At 35.2% G+C, this 22,788-nt stretch overlaps 2 protein-coding genes across 2 annotated transcripts in view; one reads left to right on the plus strand and one right to left on the minus strand.

The window, feature by feature from the left end:
- The window catches only part of LOC123683960 (alpha-N-acetylgalactosaminidase), a 41,015-nt gene extending 23,081 nt beyond the window's left edge, over positions 1-17,934 (minus strand). The window contains exons 1-5 of the mRNA XM_045622975.1: positions 17,678-17,934; positions 17,351-17,581; positions 15,825-15,999; positions 15,218-15,479; positions 14,281-14,450 (exon numbers count right to left, since the gene is read on the minus strand). Coding sequence (XP_045478931.1) covers positions 14,281-14,450; positions 15,218-15,479; positions 15,825-15,999; positions 17,351-17,556 — 813 coding nt within the window. The 5' untranslated portion in view covers positions 17,557-17,581; positions 17,678-17,934. The remainder of the gene's footprint in view (positions 1-14,280; positions 14,451-15,217; positions 15,480-15,824; positions 16,000-17,350; positions 17,582-17,677) is intronic.
- A 1,505-nt stretch (positions 17,935-19,439) lies between these two features.
- LOC123684557 (cell division cycle 5-like protein) lies at positions 19,440-21,513 on the plus strand. The gene is made up of 2 exons (XM_045623851.1): positions 19,440-19,820; positions 20,063-21,513. The coding sequence occupies exons 1-2, from the start codon at positions 19,440-19,442 to the stop codon at positions 21,362-21,364; spliced, it is 1,683 nt and encodes a 560-aa protein (XP_045479807.1). The 3' UTR covers positions 21,365-21,513.
- The last annotated feature ends 1,275 nt before the right edge of the window (positions 21,514-22,788 follow it).

The raw sequence follows: 22,788 nt of genomic DNA on the forward strand, positions 1-22,788 counted from the left end.
AACACCTCATCGTCTAACCTTTGAAGGAGTGTAACGTGTCAGGGTCATGTTCGTCATACATACATCGAACTCAATTACAATGACTCCGTCACTTTTATTGTATTATTGTATATATCTACGCCCGCTCCTTTAACCAAAGTTGTCTCCTGCTCTCTGAATTGTGCTACAATAAAGTTGCAAAACGATACTTCAGTGTTATGTTCAAGGTAGGTATTCCAACTGTTGCTCTTTACGAATCTCGTGTTGCAACCTTCGATAGGTTCGAGCTATTCGAGTCAAAGATAAACTCTGTGAATTATTTAACATTTCGGAGTGAGAATTAAGCAATATAACTTTATTCCGAGATCGGAGAATTTTCATCACGATCGACAACTTTCTTCGGTTAATTAGTAATTACGAATTTGAGTTGATTTTGGAAGAAAAAATGATACAATACACTATTAAATTAAAAGGGTAAACTTTGGCATTCTTAGTTTTACAATAAGATGGAATAATTTGTTCTACTTGATTTTAACAATGTACAAGAATTGTACAAACGACATAAGATTTCGCAAAAAGCTTGAAATTGTTTTGATGATATGAAACACGAGTTATTCTAATTTTCATTATTTTATTAAGTAAATAACAATTTTTTCGCTACCGAATAGTTTCTTCAGATTTTTTACATTTTAAGTAACTCAGTGATTCAAAATGTAAGAAATCTGAAGCAGCAACTGTGTAGCGAAACAATTTGTTATTTACATCATAAAATAGTGGAAATTAGAATAACTAGAATTTAATATCAATTAAATGGATTTCCACGATCAAGTCAATCAAATGGTTGAAATTGTTTTTATAAGATATAATAAAAAGAAATCCATTATTTTTGCATGAAAAACAAGGCTTTAATTACCATAGTTAGATCCGATTTAGGTCGAATATGCATCGTTTTGTTCGATAACTTGTTGCCATTTCGAAGGTAATCAATATGCCTCCCTCATAGAAGTCCCCGTCCATATTGGAAAAAAAAATTACTAAAAAAAGTCACTATGCATTGTTCTAATGGAACACAATTCCTCTCATATTGGCCAAAGCTAGCCGCTTCTGGAGATTTCTTTCCTCAGACGGTCCAATGATGTTGATTCTACAGTTCCGAGTCAATAGTTGTGCCTTAGGGAAGCAGCTAATAGATATATAGATAATTCCCTGCCAATCCCACCAAACACACAGAAAAACCTTCCTGGACGTCAATCCTAGCTTGGCCACCGTTTCTGCCTGCTCACCTCGTTTCGACCACGACCGTTTTTGCTTGACGTTGTCGTAAGTGTTTCACTTTTATCACCAGTCAACAACCGCTTCAAAAATGGGTTGATTTTGTTGTTCTAGCTAAGTATTGGTCTAGGCATCAATAAAAATAGATGATTGAGGTTGGCTTGTAGCTTGTACTTTTTGGGTTATGTTCGATGAGATTTGAGTATTTTGAACAGGGTGTCCACGCAAATGTTTTACGACTATTCTTTATTCCCATAATATACTTGTAATCGAGTGTTTTAGATTACCTCTTCTAGGTACTGATTGAAGAACACCCAAGAGTCTATATTCTGCACCTCTCCAATTGCACACAATGTCCGATAATTGTTTTATCGATTATGAAATGCATCTGACCCTCGCTCCTAGCAGGAGAAATGGACATTTAGATCTATTGATAGTTTCATCTGGATAGTGAACGGTAGACAGTGATAGCAGAGCACGAGCAGAACTGATTGCGTCCGACAATAATGAAAACTGATGGTCATTCTAGCTAATAGAGAAAGTCAACGATTATTCGAATAAACCGGAACAGATACTTATTACATAAACTGAATTTATCGGAATATTGACAGAACATTCGAACTTTGCTTCCAGCACATAAATTTTTGTCAGCGAATTCACACATGAGGTGAGGAAGACCAATTTTCAATTTGTAATGATAACTCAACGTTCTTTCGCTTACACTCACAAGTATGCCGAGATTCTCAATTGCAAAATTTTTCTCACCACAGTGCATTAGTACTCTCAATGAAGTATTAAGGTCTTCTATATTTTCAGACAGGAGAACTAAGTCATAGGCTGTATTTGGAGAAAATATTTTATGACAATCTCTCAAGAACTGCTAGACAGCAGTCCACCAGCAGTAATCAACTTCATTTCACATTGATTGGGATCACAAGACTATGTGAAATATAGAGAGAAGCAATGCCTGGACCTAGATGCAGCTTTTGATGATCGATATCAACAATGAATATTGTATAACGTTATTGGATCCACTGGATGCAGAAAGCAAGAGAAAACATCACAGTAATAAACATAGATAGAGGGAGCATATGTCATTTTCAGTAAGCAAATTTTGTTCCCAACATGAACTATCAAATTTGACATGAAGCGCGCGGAGATGAAAACATATCTGTGATACGGACTAGTTTAGTGATATTGATAATACTATATTTGACACGATAGAATCAAAATATAGAGCAAAACTGATAAATCAGTGAAAAAATTTTGAAAATCCATCAATAAATGACTGAGAAATAGATTATTTAAAATTACGTATTTTAGCGCAGAACGTCTTTGGTCTGTGACGTCACAGCTCTTGCCTGTGATCGCTACACCATAAATTACGTTGAAATACTGAGCCGCGCCAAGGCTCTCGCGCTGCTTGTAGTTGTACAGTGTAGTTTTAACTCGAGTTTTGTTTTTATGTCACCATAATGGAAGAAGGCTTCTTGAAAAGACAAAGTGACAATTTGCCTAAAATAGATATATTCGCAGTGATGGAGTTTTTTTCTTCAAATCCATCTTATGTCAGTGCTGAAATAAAAAGAGTTAAACTTTTCAAGTAAGTATCTACTTTTGAGTTTGCTTCATCATGGTTCAACTTATAACGATGATTTATTTAAAAAACGTTTCATAAACAGTTTGTAGTTGAGTACTAGTTGTTGAAGTCTATCAATGGCAAAACATATTTATGTGAGGAGTAAAAAGTAAAAAGAGAAAAAAGTAATTTATATGTATGTATATAGTAAGTTATTTCAGCCATCGTGTAACGAACAAAACACGACACGAACGGCACAAGTGATTGTACACCAATGAATTCGTAATCACTCTGCGAATACCAGTCGTCTAGTGTGTGACGTCACGTCACTTACACGTACTATGAAATTATTCTTCCAAGCGCAACTTCAAAGTCCCATAACTTTTTCATTTCTAGGGATATTTCAATGATTCTTCCACATTTTTATTTTATATTACTTAAATTTTTAGAATTAATCCTTAACAAGAAAATGAAAACTAGTCCATTCGCGAGTTCCTCCACAAAGAACGCACTTCTTATGTACCATAGTGAATCAACGTTTAATATTAACCCAAAATATATTGAAATAACTACCTTAATACATCAGAAATTCAGAAAACAAACTTCAAGCGCGCCAAACGACATGAAACAATCAATGACACTAGGAGAGCAAAAGTTTCCAATCCTTGGATTTCAGCAGGTAGATACAGAAAATAATAAATATTCTGCTTATTATAAATTCGACAATTAGGAAAAATATTGGATTCCAAATATTAAAATTTGCATATTTAATCGGGAATCACTTAAATAAATATATTTCATTCAATATAATATACAATCATAACGATATCGTAAAATTGTGGATTTGAAAATATATCACAAACCGACAACGTAATCTAACCATGTTGGGGACAAGTAAAAATTGCGTATACTTCCTCTATCCATGTTTATTACTTTACGATTACTCTGTCTGAGTATCTGAGATCATGTCGATGGGACACTGAAGAGAATTCAGGATTTCAGTAGGTACACAAAAATCTAGAATAAAACTTCTTTTTATTCACACATAAGTAATGTAATGCATAGATTAACGTATGATGTAATTGTTTTGTAGCATCCCATAAATTTCCCTTATGTTATCTCTTAATTTGAGACCGATCAAACAATGAACATCCAAATAGGGACCAATTTTACGCTGCTTGCGTTAATTTCCATTACAAACAACTCAATTTGGCGCCTTTCCATCAGAACACAATTGCCTGAAGTATACCTAAGTAATATCTAAAATACTCGTGGTACTTTTTAGAAGAATCCGCTCCATCAATCATTTTTTTTTGGGAAATATACGTCTCGCTTCGCGTGTCTAGATGATTATGATGACATTACTGGATCTGGGACCCCAATATGAGCTACCTTGAAAGGAGAACTGTGGCAGGCTAGAGTGACTTGGAAAAGTGATACGTATGACTGTGTGTCACGACAATTGTGAAAGTCGATCTTGAACTTGAAAATGTCGATTTGATGCCTGGAATAGATAGGATCTTAACAGCCGTCATTTCCTATATGAATTCGGGGATAAAAAGTGTATGTGACATTTTATATTTTGGTGATGGCGATGAAGATCTCTGATCACAATCTAGTAAACGTTCGGACGCATTAAGAAGCTTTATTTGCGTTGATATGAGGCTGATATAGAAGATGAGATGAATGTCAATTAGGATATTCTAAGAAAGTAATAAGATTACATCTGAAAAATATTATTTCGCAAGCGTCTCACTTTTCAAACTAAAAATTTTATTAATATTACATATTCTGCATTTTACAGACAAATTCTTGGTAGTTCTTCAATATGTTAAGTGGTGCCTGGGTTTTCAGAACTGATGTTAACTATATTTGGGACGCTATAAATCTGTACATGCAATCCGTTTTTCTCTATCAGCTCTACTTTTTTAGATACATCAACTTATCTACCAATTTGGGTTTCATTTAGTTTATTCATTTATGAGAGTTTTAAAATTATTATATTTCGTTAATGTAGGTACATGGGTTTCATTATCAGTCTGTAATTGGGTAAATTCCAGGTGAATCTATAAATAGTGGAACCATTGCCTATCAGGTACCTGAACTGACCCTTTCAATTCCCTAACTCGGGTAAGTAAGAGAAAAAATCATTCCTCCTCCGTTGCATACAAAGTTGGGCTTAAAATAAAGCAATTTGTAAAGGCTCTGGATAAGAATGGGTCATGTTTTGATTATATAGGGGTAAAAATGCATCAGTTGAGCACAGAAAAACTCAAAGCGGCCCACAAATGAGACAATTAATTAAGGATCCTGCCTTCATAAATTCAATGAATCAAGTTGAACGAGAAGCTTGGACATCATTTGTTGCAGTTGTAGAAAATTTTCTAGGCGAACATAAAGCTCAAAACTATGTTGACTCGGTTAACAAGATGCTTAATACTTTCAAATCCTTAGGGTGCAATATGAGTATTAAAATACACTATTTAAACAGCCACTTAGACCGTTTTCTAGAAAATTTAGGAGACATGAGTGAGGAACAAGGTGAAAGATTTCACCAAGATATTAAAGTTATGGAGGACCCTTACCAAAGATGATGGCACATGCATATGATGGCAGATTACTGCTGGAGTTTAAAAAGGGACTGTTTGAAAAAACATTGAAGAATGTGGCGCTAAAGAAGCTTTCGAAGTGTTGAGTGACTACTTGATTTCTTCAATGTTTTTTTTGTTTTTAAGTATGACATAATATTGTATTTTGTATAACTGAAATAAAAATTTCGTATCTACTTTTGTTCACCACACTTACGGATTTGAGTTGAAATAGTGTAACTTATAACGGGTGTTTTTTTTCGAGGTATATAACTTTAAGTTGGCGTTACAGTTCAAGATGGCGACCGATTTAACAGCTGTCAAGTGATTTATTTTTAGTTTGGTTTGGCAGTTCATCATGAATAGACTCACACCTGAACAAAGCTTGGAAATAGTGCAATTTTATTTCGAAAATAATGGTTCTGTGCGGAGTACGTATCGCGCACTACGTTCATTTTATTTCGTTTTGTTTAGCGATGAAGCGCACTTCTGGTTGAATGGCTACGTCAACAAACAAAACTGACGCATTTGGAGTGAAGCTAATCCTCAAGTGTATGTCGAAAAACCGTTACATCCAGAAAAACTGTTTGGTGCGCTTTATGGGCTGGTGAAATCATTGGTCCGTACTTCTTCAAAAACGATGATGGCCAGAACGTTACAGTCAATGGTGATCGATATAGAGCCATGATTACTAACGTTTTCATTCCTGAATTGAACAACCATGATGTCCAGGAGCTGTGGTTCCAACAAGGCGGCGCAACATGTCACACAGCTCGTGCCACAATCGATTTATTGAAAGACACGTTTGGTGACCGCCTAATTTCACGTTTTGGACCTGTGAATTGGCCTCCAAGATCTTGTGATTTAACACCGCTAGACTACTTTCTGTGGGGCTATGTAAAGTCATTGGTCTATGCGGATAAGCCACAAACCCTTGACCATTTGGAAGACAACATTCGCCGTGTTATTGCCGATATACGGCCACAAATGTTGTAAAAAGTCATCGAAAATTGGACGTCCAGATTGGACTACATCCGAGCCAGCCTTGGCGGTCATATGCCAGAAATCATATTTAAAATGTAATGCCACAAGAGTTTCTTGCGGATGAATAAAATTCATGTCAATCGAATAATCCATCGTTGTTTAATTGCAATTTAAAGTTCTATAGCGCTAAAAAAACACCCTTTATTTCTCTAAAATTGTACATCTTAACAATTTGAGCTCCTAGGTAACATGAATACTTTATTTGAATTCAGGACATCGAATTGATATAGAATCAGCTCAAAAAAACTCTTCCCAAAACAGCTGTTCCCCTGTGTTTTTCGATTCGATTTCTACGAAACAAAAAAAAATTACACGTAATTCAACATCGAATTGACAAACAACGGAAACGAATGTGTCGATCTATTTCGTTCGTAACACAAGAACAATCTTCAACATTTTACCTTCTTGCACAACTTCAATAAACGACTTCTATCCTTCTGGCTTATTGCCCAACGTGGTCCACCCAGAAGACTCAAACCAACGACGCGAGAATCGTTGCAAAAATTAAGCGTGAGAATTATTCATAGGGCCTTTTAATAAGTCATAATGTATGTGTTACAACGCAGGAACAAGTTTTTCGTATCCGTTCGCTATACATAATAGACCTTTGAACAAGTGACGCTTACTAAACAAGACTGATTTGCAACATTGATGTTAATCGTAGGTGAAAATTATTAAGAGCCTCGATTTATTATTGCTATGGAAATCGAAAGCTAGTTCCGTCTACCAAATATGAGTCGATTTTATTATACATGTGAAAGGACCACACACCTAAACGTATGAAAAACTGTTACCGGTTAATTTCAAACGACACTATTGTTTTTTGTAGTCCTTTATGCCCTTGATGAGAAGAGCTGATAAGAAGACTCGTTATTTTGCATCATTAAGGTTTTTTTAATTTTTTAGGTGTATTTATCGTCTTTACTAGTGAGTTACATGACTAGGTGGAAAACGTATCTGCTCAACTGTTTTGCTCATAAAGGGTGTTTTTCTTAGAGCTATAGAACTTTAAATTGCAATAAAACAACGATGGATTATTCGATTGACATGAATTTTATTTATCCGCCAGATAATCTTGTGGCATTACATTTTAAATATGATTTCTGGCATATGACCGCCACGGCTGGCTCGGATGTAGTCCAATCTGGACGTCCAATTTTCGATTACTATTTCCAACATTTGTGGCCGTATATCGGCAATAACACGGCGAATGTTGTCTTCCAAATGGTCAAGGGTTTGTGGCTTATACGCATAGACCAATGACTTTACATAGCCTCACAGAAAGTAGTCTAGCGGTGTTGAATCACAAGATCTTGTAGGCCAATTCACAGGTCCAAAACGTGAAATTAGGAGGTCACCAAACGTGTCTTTCAATAAATCGATTGTGGCACGAGCGGTGTGACATGTTGCGCCGTCTTGTTGGAACCACAGCTCCTGGACATCATGGTTGTTCAATTCAGGAATGAAAAAGTTAGTTATCATGGCTCTATACAGATCACCATTGACTGTAACGTTCTGGCCATCATCGATTTTGAAGAAGTACGGACCAATGATTCCACCAGCCCATAAAGCGCACCAAACAGTCAGTTTTTCTGGATGTAACGGTGTTTCGACATACCCCTGAGGATTAGGTTCACTCCAAATGCGGCAGTTTTGTTTGTTGACGTAGCCATTCAACCAGAAGTGCACTTCTTCGCTAAACAAAATTCGCTTATGAAAATCGGGATCAACGGCAATCTCATTTTGGGCCCATTCGACGAATCTACGCCTTACTTGATGATCGTTTGGGTTCAATTCTTGCATGAGTTGGATTTTGTAAGCACGCAAACCAAGATCCTTCCGCAAAATCTTCCATAAAGAGTATGGACAATCCCTGTGCTCGATGGCGGATAGACTCATTCGGGTCTTCCTCAGAGGTACGCTCTACAGCAGCAATAGCTTCTTCTGTACGCACCGTACGGCGTCTCTGGGGATGCGAGTTATCAATAAGAGTAAACGTGGTGCGAAAACGTTCCATGGTTAATCGAATTAACTGCTCTGATGGACGATTTTGTCGACGATAAAATGGACGTAGTGCGCGGTACGTATTCCGCACAGAACCATTATTTTCGAAATAAAATTGCACTATTTGCAAGCGTTGTTCTTGTTCAGGCGTGAGTCTATTGATGATGAATTGACAAACCAAACTGAGAATAAATCACTTGACAACTGTTAAATCGGTCGCCATCTTGAACAGTAATGCCAACTTAAAGTTATATACCTCGAAAAAAAAACACCCTTTATATATCTGCTCTGAAGCGGGATTCGTCAACTGCAAAGTTGATATAGTTAATATCATTAAAAAGTAAAAAACTTAATTTCCGCTTATATAAAGATGAATTTTTCTCATATAGACTGAAACAATCAAGAGGATGATATGGGGAACTTTGTTCCTTTCGCATCATTTATTATTGTCATAAATATTAAGGTTTCTGATCGGATACGCACATCATCAACTGGACACCAAATACCATACCTAGAAAAGCTTTGCTCGAAAATGTTCAAGTTGCCACCTTACGAAACACCATGCAAGACATTTAAGTTGATGGCAATAATAAATTATCAAAATGGAATAAAGTTACCCATATCATATTCTTAATTGTTTCAGTCTCCACTTGAGGGAAATTAAGAAGGGAAGAAGGGAAGAAGAATTATGCATTGAAGAATGCATATTATTTTGCATTCAATATTCCAATGAAAATAGCGAAATGATGAAAGAATAGCCATAATAAAACTTTGTTAATGCATAAAAGCTCAGCAGTAACATTTTCCGCCTAAGTAGTAAAAACCTTAAAAGTCTAAATCAGCAGTTTTTTCGATTTTTTTTTATGACAAAGTTCATGAGGTGCAAACTGACCTCCAGCAATTGATAATTCAGATACACAACTGGGCTTATTAGTTCAAATATATATGTATTCGTTATAATATAAAATATTCATAAAGAATATTACAATCAGTGAGTTCAGCCTTGATCCTAATTGAGGGGAAACAAAGGATCGAAAAATGAATTCCAAGAAGATGGACGAGTGGTAAATTTGAATAACTTGTTAATGTAGTTTCCAATGTTGCAATACGGCATAAATTCCGAATCACCAATAAAATTGTAAATAATCCGAATTCATGTGTAGGTACAACATATGTATATATTTTAGCGTTTTATTGCTACGTATTCAAGGATTACTATGATTCGTTGTAGAATAATTCAAAATAATATTAGATAGTTCTTACTTTGGATGAAGCTTTGGCATTCAGAAGTAAAAATTTTCGCCTATTATTATTCAATTATTTATCAGTATTAACTATAGTTTCAACGATGAATTTAACGAAAATTTTTCGACAAAAAATTTTTCAGGTGAGATCGAAATTCGACTAATCAGAGATCGTCAATTGTGGCATCGCTCACCGATTCTTCGTGGATCACCCGGTTTTGAGGAAATTTGAACTCGAAATTTCGGAAAAAATTGAATTTGCCTCTAAAAATCGTTATATCTCCTGAATTATTCGTCACAGATCCCTCAAATATAGACGTTTTTCAACCTTCGAGTTCCCCTCTAAAACATAGTGAGGTTTCAAGTGCGTAGCCCACGTCCAGAAGAAGTGGCAGCTGAGGGAAAATTATCAATTTTTTCTTTGAAAATTTCAGATTTTTGCCTGTAATTTATGAAATAATGTACTGATCGCCCAACTGCAAGCATTTTCGTAATCTACATAGTCAAATCAATCAATTAAATGATACAATATTTCCTTGAAGGAGCTTTTATTTTTTTGAAAATTTTCTGAGGATGGAAAATTTTACGAAAATTTTTCGACAAAAAATTTTTCGGGTGAGAATTAAATTCGGCTAATCAGAGTTCGTCAATTCTGGTACCGCTCACCGAAATGGTAGCCTGCGGTTGTAACAATCGCAAAAAAACTCACGAGAAATATTATACAAATTGGCTTAGATGGCGAAACGCTCGATCTCAGTACCAGCCTAAACATCAGCATGAAGCGGAAATCATGAGATAGGAAATGGTTGAACGATAAAAAAATATGAATTAATTAGACCACGTGGTTTCCAGAAATATTCAAAATCCTGCACATGAAGGTGTTAATTAACGATAGATATATCAAATGGGAATTCAAACCATCAATTCATTCATAAACAGATTCCAAGGGTGATCAGATTTTTCTCAGGCAATAGCAATTAAGTCTGTCTCTTAAGTCTAGCCGAACTAATTGACGATAATGAGATTAATTGTTTTCGGCCAAATTCATTAGGACCATGACAAGCGGAAAATTGGACTTCCTGAGCGTATCAAAACAGTTTATTTGTATATACGAGCAGCATATGGTATTCAGTTAATAGAACAGAATGGATCATAGCTTTTATCAAACTGTGATTTTTTTCTAAATGCCTCCATTTCTGAGATTGGGACAAATCAATAACTCCAAGTTACCTACAACCTAGAAGGTACAAAAATACTCGTAGTACAAATTTTATAATATAGTTCATTATTTTGTATTTCATTGCAAAATATCTCAGCATAAAGTTTGAAAAGCTCTGACGTGAAGTTAGCATCTTTTGAGGGCTTGCTCATTCAGACGCCAACTGCAGTACTTTTTTTTTCAATATCAAAATGAAGCATCTTATTGCAAAACCCTTGATATCAGTAAAACCATTTGAGATCTAGTTTATTGAAATTCACGCAAGGAAATAAAGCATAAAAAATTGTTCGAGAATTGTTCTTCTCTATAAATGTGCCCATAGATATGTAGAACACTAAATCAATTGATTTAATGATGGTAATTCACATGATAATAGCATATGTTGTCCCTTTCGGATTTTTGAATCTAGGTTTCCAAATCCAATAAATTTCGACATGATTCTAACTTTCGATCTTGGAACAATAAGATAACCATATTCAACAGATCTGATCGCTTTTGGTATTATTGTAGGCGTCCTATTGGGTTTTTCGTCGGAATTATTGTTTATTTATGCATTTTTCTCGATTAGGTACAGAACACAAGGTCGGGACACACATTCAAATGATACCCAACACACACGCGGTAAAAAGTTGAGTAATAATAAAGAATCCTCTAGATTTTTCTATAAAAGGGTTGCTGCAAAAAATTCAAGTAATCAAAACATTGCCATCATTAGTTATGAGGTTTATTTGAAAATTCATAACTCTGGAACTATTGAGGCTAGAAGCTTGCGGCCAAGAGTTATTGTAGTGAGTACAATTTTTGAACTACATGTTTTGATATTCTGTGCAGTCAATTCGATTCCTTGGTTGATACGATTCATATTAAGACTGTCAAGCTCAAGTATGTAATTTTTCACGAGCCTGATTTTCAAGTCAAGAAGTTGGTTGAAATGTCAAGATACTTGGCTTGATGAATCCCTAGTAGACTGGCCGTCTATCAATGCTTTTTTATTTTACAACTATTGCAAAAATTGTAATCCTCGTTGTCCGAACCGATCACTCTATCATTGCCTTACAATGTCTGAAATTTTCGAATTTTGAGCCAGGAATGGTCTCAAACGATAAAGTTCGATTCGAATCTATTTGTCTTTCCGACCATCCATATACACGATAACCTAAAAACCTAAAAACAAGTCAAGCATACTGCGAAATTTTGTGTTATTTATTTATTGCGTAATCGGATCCATAAAAAATTCAAGAAAAAAAATCGAAAAATAAACCTAATACATTAGTGACAACAGATCTGACCGAATTGAAATTTATCGTGTATATGAAGAATAAGAATTTCAAGCCTAGTGATTCATAACTTCTCACTTTATTTTCATTTTGACTGTTTCACTGTGATTTGAATATAGCTCTCAAGTTTTGGAAATTTCATTCCTGAATAGCTATACCTGTTCAAATTGAAAACATGTAGGGGCATGGTGAAACTAACAAACGACAATATTATCTATTAATCTAGTAGTTTTGGAGTTATTAAGTGTTGAATATTTGATTGACAATCATAATAGTGTGTACTATTCGCGGCGTTCGCATGAAAATACCTCATCAAATTGATTGATAACTATGCGATCAATCAGATAAAACCATTATTAAACAGCTGAAATCTACCGTTAAATAATCGATAAACACGAAGAACAATTATCTGATATCAATCTAGCAGTAACAGTTGTATATAGAGAAAGAGGTGAGCCGAGTTGAGTAACTTTTTTTCATGAACCGTATACATATTCAAATTTACTCCCCTTAGGTTAATACAACATCTGTTCATGCTTCCACTGGAAATCAGAAAAAAGTAATGAAATATACAAGGTGTTTCCCAACTACGGTACGAAACTTCAGAAGATAATTTTGACAAAAAAGTCCCTATATGATCGTTGCTTCATTTCTGCGATAGGGGCGCTGAAGTTGAAAGAAAACGGTATTTATAAAATACCATACTCGATTTCGTTGAAATTTGGGAAATGATAGAAAAAATCAACTGAATATTCCATGTCTCATATTCATTTCATATCACTCGAAAAAATGTGAGTGACCTTCTTGCCTTAACGTCAGTTACCACAAGAATGGAATCTCAGAATGGCAGTTATGTAGTCGATTTCAGCCAGAATGCTAATATTGCGATTTTCCATATCAGTGCGATTTCTTTCATTGCCGCTTGTGGAAGAATTTCAACGCATAATTTGAATATTTCACTTTTAAATTTATGGATCATCAAGAAAGTATCTATTAAGCACATCACGGTTGAAAGGCAGACGGAACAACATTGTTTAACTTCTAAAGCAGAGATGATTAACATGATGAGTTCTTGGTTTGAATTTCAACGTGTTTCGAAAAATATACATATCCATACATGACTGAAGGTTCTAATTTGAAAATCTTGATTTTAGATAAATTTGAGTTGTCCAAGTTCATGATATTCTGATAAACACCCTGTACATTTTTGGTCCGAACCGCGAACCGTCTTATAGTATATTACGTTTTTGCAGACTCAAAAATGAAAAAGGATTTTTCCAAAAAACTTTCTCTGCAGAAATATTCAAAAAATGCGAGTCCTCTTCGCCACTATTTTTTTTTTTTTTAAGAATCCCATTAACTGTTGAACCTTTGAGTTTTTACCCAAAGTATGGCTATTGCTGAAATTATCATCAAAGAGGCTATTTAATGATGCAATAATATACAGTGTGTGCCATTTGAAATAAGAAAGTGGAAGTATGATTCCGGTACAACCGGAAGTTGTAGAGATCTGTAAATATTTTAGGACGAAAGACCATTGTCTCAAACCTCAACATGCAAATTTTCAGCATAAAATTATGATTAGTTTTCCATAAACGTCTGATAGGCCATCGCGGTGAATCACCCTGTATGTGTAGACAAAAAATTAACGAACTATTCTGGTTACCTGGTTACCGGATAGATATAAATATTTATCCAAAAAGTTAATAACCTCGAAATTAACCTGTATTCGTAGAAACGAAAAAAAAATACAAGGTTATATCGGACATAAGAAATAGAACGTATGATTCAGCTTTTATAATGCTCATTATATGCTTCGAACATAGGTACGTTAATAAAAATATATTCGAAATTAACTATGACTTAACTATGTCAAAACAGCTTTTCGAATTTCATTGCAATTTTTCATACAATGTCTCGCTAATAAACTAATTAAGCTCGTCAGAATTCAATATAAGCAACTGGAGGACTTATAATAGCATTTCACTGCATTAGTATCACTGAAGATGGACCAACAAAGCCGAAACCATATGCACATTTTATATTCATCAGATAAAGAAAAATTCTCACTCACCATATCTGGATCATTCCAATGACCAGGTCCTGCATTTGGCACAATAACATCTTGATTATTTCCAAAATAATCTATTATACTTTCTACACTGGACCAGGAGTCTTGAATATCGTCGTAGTTTCTCCACAAATTACAATGTTGAATTATGGAAGTGAAATTAGGCTGCATACCTGTGGAACGAAATTAATAAACATGCGACTTAATATATCATGCCGCATTCCTAATTTGGAGGTTAATTTTTATCTTTTGAGTACACAATACTAACAAGGTACTCTAATATTTGAAACTGTCAAGATATAGGTAATATTCTTGAATTCAAGTCGACTCAATAAGAAAAATATAAGGGAAAAATAAACTTAGATAGAGGAAGTATACACAAATTTAACATGTCCCCAACATGGTCAGATTACGTTGTCGGATTGTGATATACAATTTTCAAATCCACAATTTTACTATATCGTTATGAATATATATTATATTGAATGAAATATATTTATTTGAGTGATTCTCAATTAAATATTCCAATTTGAATATTTGGAATCCGATATTTTTCCTAATTGTCGAATTTATAGTACGCAGAATATTTATTATTTTCTGTATCTACCAGCTGAAATCCAAGTTTGGCAACTATTGCTCTCCTAGTGTCATCGGTTGTTTCACGTCATTTGGCGCTCTTGAAGTTTGTTTTCTGAATTTCTGATATATTTTGGTATTTATTTCGATATATTTCGAGTTAATACGAAACGTTGATTCACTATGGGACATAAGAAGTGCGTTCTTTGTGGAGAAACTCGCGAATTGAGTGAAATATCGTATCACTGATGTTTTCATTTCCGCGCGCTTCATGTCAAATTTGATAGTTCATGTTGGGGACAAAATATGCTCTTGCTATCTATGTTGATTACTCTATTTCTACCAAATTAAAATTGTTATTTACCTGCATAAATTTGATATACAGGCCAACTGCAGGAGTAGATCATGGGTCTGCCGGTTCTGTTGAGGTGAAAACCGAATTCTGGGTAACCGTGGTCCATTTCGGATGGATGGGCGTAACATCCATCCAGTTTGACATAGTCCACGTCCCAAGAAGCAAAAAGTTCAGCGTCGTTCTGAAGGTAGCCCAAAACACCAGGATATCCAGCACAAGTGTAGTTACCAAAATCCTCGTATATGCCAAATTTTAAACCTTTCGAATGGACCTGAAATGAAATGAAAATTATGGACCTGAAATGAAATGAAAATTCTAGAAAATAGTGACTTGGTGTCAGGAGCTTCAGATCGTTCGTTCATTCATGCTCCTATTGCGCTCTTAGACACGCATAACTGTTCATAAGTGTTTACCAAATGGAATTATACAAGTTGAAATGGTTATTCTTGCAACACTAATTTTATTGACATTTGTGAAGATTATGATTTTTAATAATGGAAAGATACAAGTTTCAACAAGGTTTAGAAATTATTAAATTGTTTTATCAAAATTGTTTTTATTTTCAAAACTTGACTTTCATCCACGCCGAACGAAACTATAGAATTTGGTAACTTACGTAGTCTGCTAAAGATTTCATGCCTCTGGGAAATCTCTGTTTGTCGGGAACAAGTTGACCATATCGGTTTCTTTCTTTTTCAAGCCAACAGTCGTCGACATTTATGTAATTGTAACCGACTGCGGCATAGCCTTCGTTGACTAGAATGTCTGCCATTGTTCGAAACAAATTTTCACTGGAAAAATTAGAACCATGTCAGATTTTGCGAAAATTTCAGTGCACAAAAATTTGTATCGTATGTTAGGTTTTTAGCTCATTAGCAAATTAATAAACATTTTTCGTTAAACCAGCAAGTATAATTGAAGAAAAAAATTACAGATTTTAAATAGATATAAGGAACAAATGAAAGGTAGGTATATACATTATTAAGGAAAAATGGGTATACCATAAATATTTGGGAAAATCAATTGAATTTTTGCACTTTGGTTATACAGAGAGAAAAATTTTAATATAAGTTTTGAAAAACCAATTGAAACTACACCAACTAGTTTTGGTTTGTTGTTTTAAATGAAAACCCTTTGGAATCGTTGAAGGAAAAAGAAATTAAATCTGAAATTTTCAGATTACGTATTGGAATGTATAGAATCAAAATTTCGAATAAAATAACATGTGCGTCTGCCGTCCAAAGGTTTTCTCGAAAACTATGGAAGTTATTCGCTTGAAATTTGTTACAAAAATCCTTTGTTATACCGCATCGATCTTCATAGCTCAATATTATGATCCATGATTTTTTTGAGGCAAAAAATAAATAAAATAAAGGAACCAAATTTTGAAAAATCCATATAATTCACAGAAATAGACTGGGTACATAGAAACATGAAACTTCGAACGTGTATTGCTATGATAGTACTGTATAAATATTTCTCAACCCAAAGCTCTAGCTCAGTTAGTTATAAAAAAGTGTCGTTCCAAAAATCTTGCTGCCATAAGTTCGATTCCGAAGAGGAAGAGGTAGAAAACATTTTCTTATTTCATAAGTCGCTCTTTTTTGAAAAATTGTCGGATTCGGAATATTATTCCAGATAGAAGGAAATAATCAATTATTGTATAAAATTTGCACTGTTTTTTTTAATTTAAGTTACACCTTTTTCCTTAGCAATGTATATTTAAGTTTTTTCTCATATAGATGGAAATGGTGATTATTATTTTTTTAAGAATGTTTCTAGTCAAACAAATCTATATTTACTTGTAACATGATAGTTTTTGAAGGATACCTATATATTTTTGAAGGATTAAATTTTCATTTTGTGAATGAATAAGTGGAGCTCTTAATGAAATTCGTTTGCTTGAATAGAAAGATCCAATAGAGTCAGATATTTTCTATTTCCTCGATACATTTAGTTCAAATTACTTAGTGTATCATTATTTTGCATTTTGCTCTGAGTAATAAAGAAATAAGTTCTACAGTTATGTGGAAGGGATATATTTTCTCATTAACATAGCATTGTTCTGACAAATCATCATTATCCAAATAACTTTCCCAATTAAGGCAAAATATCAATGTATGCAATAACAACACCACCTACCTTATGCAGTTGTCAGGGTCATTTTTGCAATCAGTATTACATCTGAACCTTTCCCAAGCCAGCCAGCCCATCGGCGGTGTTCTCGCCAAACCATTCTCCAAACTTTCAACACAATTCGAAGAAAACAAAGCGATAAAAATCGTAAAAATTATGTGAGACAACATTGCACTTCCGTTGATATAACCTATAATGACTGTCCGACACATAAATACCTAGAATTTCGATGGGATCCTATGGGAAGAAAATTGTTGCTTGAAATTCACTTCATCAAACCATCGTGGATGCGTTGAATGGAATCAATGTCACAATATATACATTCAAACTTACAGATAAATCCGATACCGGAATTTTGAAGCTGTCAGACTGATGTAAACAAAAACATAAAGGTTATCTGCCGCATCGATCTGTCTGGTCTGTGGTCCTGTGCACTGCGATGCGTTCCGCGGAAGGCTTGGCGCGAAACTGAAAACTGAACGGTCCGTGGTCGATTGCCTTGTGCAAGGATTGAGTAACGAGTGACTTTGCTTGTAGTATTCGTTGAGTAACTGTGCCTCCAGAAGGCAATTCAGCACTGAACCACAATCTTTGAATTTGTGATACAATAATTTACTCCCGCTTCGTTGAGTTTTGCCACTTCCTTTGGCAGCCTGCCTCGTTTTACTTTCACCCATTGCCCTATTTTTTCAATCATGGGTCATTCGGACCAGTTCTATCGAACATCCAGTTTTTTGTAGAAGTGTAGATAGTAGATGTACCAAAAATAGTGGAGGCGGTTGTTATGATACCTATAGTAGTAAACAATGGTCATCATTACTATATTTGGAGATTAATGGAATTGAGATTTTTTAAAACCTTAGATTCCTCGAAGCTCTAATAGACAAAACACACAGCAAATTGATATTTTTAGCCCAGGGTTATTTGACCCGGAATCCGTATTGAATTCTTTGAAAATCATCCTTTTTCAGAATTTAAGGGCTATGACTTTGTAGTGAGACATTCAATATTATTGTTGCATTTTATGTTTTCATTTCCATCATCCTAGTTGCAGCTGGAAACCATTGATGTAAAAATAGGACGAAGCCCTAATGTGAGATGAAAAAGAAGATTTGAAATCACTGATATTTCTCTTTCTTTCAAAGTCTTACTCACATAATGTTCTTATAACGGGTGTTTTTTTTCGAGGTATATACCTTTAAGTTGGCATTTCTGTTCAAGATGGCGACCGATTTAACAGCTCTCAAGTGATTTATTCTCAGTTTGGTTTGGCAATTCATCGTGAATAGACTCACGCCTGAACAACGCTTGCAAATAGTGCAATTTTATTTCGAAAATAATGGTTCTGTGCGGAATACGTATCGCGCACTACTTCCATTTTATTTTGTTTAGCGATGAAGCGCACTTCTGGTTGAATGGCTACGTCAACAAACAAAACTGCCGCATTTGGAGTGAAGCTAATCCTCAAGTGTATGTCGAAACACCGTTACATCCAGAAAAACTGACTGTTTGGTGCGCTTTATGGGCTGGTGGAATCATTGGTCCGTACTTCTTCAAAAACGATGATGGCCAGAACGTTACAGTCAATGGTGATCGGTATAGAGCCATGATTACTAACTTTTTCATTCCTGAATTGAACAACCATGATGACCAGGAGCTGTGGTTCCAACAAGACGGCGCAACATGTCACACAGCTCGTGCCACAATCGATTTATTGAGAGACACGTTTGGTGACCGCCTAATTTCACGTTTTGGTCCTGTGAATTGGCATTCAAGATCTTGTGATTTAACACCGCTAGACTACTTTCTGTGGGGCTATGTAGAGTCATCGGTCTATGCGGATAAGCCACAAAGCCTTGACCATTTGGAAGACAATATTCGCCGTGTTATTGCCGATATACGGCCATAAATGTTGGAAAAAGTCATTGAAAATTGGACGTCCAGATTGGACTACATCCGAGCCAGCCGTGGCGGACATTTGCCAGAAATCATAGTTAAAATGTAATGCCACAAGATTAACTTGCGGCATTATGATGTAGCCATTCAACTAGAAGTGCGCTTCATCGCTAATCTGAGCTTCTCACAACATATCGACATGCTAGTTCCGAGACTCTCTAGGGCAACATATACTGTGAGAAGAATAATGCAGCTAGCAGGACACGAAGCTGCGAAAATAGCTTATTTTGGACACTTCCACAGTGCTCTTAACTTTGGCATTCTTTTTTGGGGGGACTCTCCTGAATGTATAAGAATATTCAGAAAGCAAAAAAACGCTATAAGAGTGCTGTGTGGGGCAAATGGACGACAAAGCTGTAGGGAACTGTTTCCTAAGGAAGGTATACTTACCTTGACAGGTATTTTCATAATGGCCTGCGTCATTTATGTGTATGACCATAAGGAGATCCTTCGGAAGAACAGCTGTCACCACGAATATGAAACCCGTACTAGGAATTATTTCACAATTCCATATCACAGAGTAAATGCAGCTCAGATTGTTGGAAATGGATTGATTTTTTTGTTTCGATTATTACCTTTAAAAAATATGATATGTTTTTGTTACTATAGAGATGTTATGTTATAACGATATTGAAAATAAAATAATTCTTGGAAAGCTGTCACGAAGTATTTTTAAACGAAGTTTTTCAAGGAATAAGTGTAGATACAACATTTGGCGACCGTGAAAATGGAGAGTTTTAAGAAAGAACGGGAAATAATTAGAAAACGTGTGCAGAGATTGACCTAAAAATAAACGACAAAGAACGGAACAAAGACAACGTGTTATCCCTTTTAAGACAATTAGAAGACAAGGGTGACAGATTATTCGCCGCAGATGAAAACATCAGAGGTATTATACTTACTGATGGAGCAAAAGATGAAGATTTAGAAGAGGAGTTTGACAAGGTAGAATTCTACCGAGAAGAGCTCATAAGACAAAGATCCAAATATGAAGTTATGTTAAAGAAGATACCTGAAGACCGAGCAGCATCCCAGGAATGGGGGAGTGAGAAACCCAAGAGGAAATTTCGTCTTCCAAAAATCGAACTAAAAAAATTTGACGGAAATGTCAAAAATTGGATAGGATTCGGGGGACAGTTCCGAAAAATCCATGAAGACAAAGAAATCGATCTCGAAGACAAATTCCAATACCTACTGCAGGCAACAGAAGTAGATTCAGGTGCAAAAGAACAATTGAGGGCCAGTTTGAGCAGTTTACCTCAACCAAAAAATGACTATGAAATTGTTGTGCCACAACTTGAAGAATCTAATCAGAATGAAGAAATAGAAGTAAATATGATTGAAGATCAAGCAGATGTGGATGAGAAGATGCAAGCTGAGTTGAAAGCTAAAGCGGCAAAGGAACTGAAGATGAGATCACAAGTGATCCAAAGAAATTTTCCTCGACCCTATGATGTCAATTTGTCAGTGTTAAGACCCCCCCAAGAAATGTATGGTTTAACTGAGATGCAGAAAGCAGAAGAATTAATAAAAGTGGAGATGACTACCATGATGATATATGATAATTTGCATAATCCCCTATTAGCAAATGGTAAAAAGAAAATTCCACAAAAAGATCATCTTTTGTTCTTAGATTCACATCAGTACGAACATTTCAAGGAAGAAGACCTAGAAAACGCAAGGGTTATGATAAAAGGGGGTGTTTGGAGAAATACTGAGGATGAAATCCTCAAAGCGGCAGTGATGAAATATGGAAAAAACCAATGGTCTCGTATTGCATCATTGCTTCATAGGAAGTCAGCAAAACAGTGCAAGGCTCGTTGGTTTGAATGGTTGGATCCTAGTATAAAAAAAACGGAATGGTCAAGAGTAGAAGATGAAAAGCTACTACATTTAGCAAAATTGATGCCTACTCAGTGGAGAACCATTGCACCAATTATTGGACGAACTGCAGCACAATGTCTTGAGAGATATGAATATCTTTTGGAGCAAGCTCAAAGAAAAGAAGAAGGTGAATATGCCAATGATGATCCAAGGAAGCTCAAACCTGGTGAAACCACCTGATCGTTATGGTTATCAATAATTTTGCGGGGGGAGAATGTTGGAAATGGATTGATTTTATTGTTTCGATTATTACCTTTAAAAAATATGATATGTTTTTGTTACTATAGAGATGTTATGTTATAACGATATTGAAAATAAAATAATTCTTGGAAAGCTGTCACGAAGTATTTTTAAACGAAGTTTTTCAAGGAATAAGTGTAGATACAACATGAGTATAAACCACTTGGCTATCAAATTGTTCAATAAGATACCTTCCAAACTTAAAGAAGCCAAAAGAGAGAAGTTGGAAGTGGAGCTCAAGAGGATGTTGGTGGAGAGGGCCTACTATAATACCCAAGAATTTTTCAATGATAACCTGGAATAAAAGAACCATCCAAAAAGTATATCCGTTTTTATTCTCAATCTTTGTTTGTGAAAATAATGTGAACTCTGTATTTTACTTAGATGTTATATTTTGTTGACTCCCCATGTAAAATTTGATGGGTCAATAATTTATATATTAATATATTGGTGTATAAATTAATAAATAAATAAATAAATAAATAAACAAAATAAAATGGACGTAGGGCGCGATACGTATTCCGCACAGAGCCATTATTTTCGAAATGAAATTGCACTATTTCCAAGCATTGTTCAGGCGTGAGTCTATTCATGATGAATTGCCAAACCAAACTGAGAATAAATCACTTGACAACTGTTAAATCGGTCGCCATCTTGAACAGTTATGCCAACTTAAAGTTATATACCTCGAAAAAAAACACCCGTTACATATCTATACAAGATGATATCAGTATCGAACGCGAAATATAAAAATCACGTTTTTGTCTGCCCTACGTGCGCCCTATAAGTGGGATATCTCAAAAAGCCAAAATTCGACTAATTACAACGCAAACGTCGCAGCCATACTAAATTTCATCAAAATGGCATAGGAACTGTGAGATTTAAGTATGTTACTAGGATTTGCGGTCAAGCATAAACAGACAGAGACGAAACCAAAGTTGTTCATAATGGCTTGAAATGCATTTTACAAGAGGAAACGTTTTTTCATCTCAAGAGCATCTCAAAGCATCCTCTACCTCAACTCGACTCGAAAGCAATACAAGTTTCAAACGAATAGATCGATGGAAACGAATCCTATTTGATCGAAAAGCACGTTTTAGTTCTTACATAAACTGGGAATCTAGGATAAAATCAAAAAGATTGAAAATTAGCATGAACAAACTATGCTTATTTAATTGTTAATCTTTGGCGAGGCGTTTTCAGTCAATTAGGAAGGTGTGCTCTCTCTCTCCCGGAGTTTCTTCCCGAGAACCCTGATGGAATCTTCAGGATGACACTAAGTGTTCCCTGCCATATACACTTTCTATCTCCATAGCGGAGCATGGGGACTTTTCCTGTAAAACGGTTGGCTTTATGTCCCAAAA

The sequence above is a fragment of the Harmonia axyridis genome, chromosome 7 (genome assembly GCF_914767665.1).
Source record: "Harmonia axyridis chromosome 7, icHarAxyr1.1, whole genome shotgun sequence".
NCBI classification, from domain to species: domain Eukaryota; kingdom Metazoa; phylum Arthropoda; class Insecta; order Coleoptera; family Coccinellidae; genus Harmonia; species Harmonia axyridis.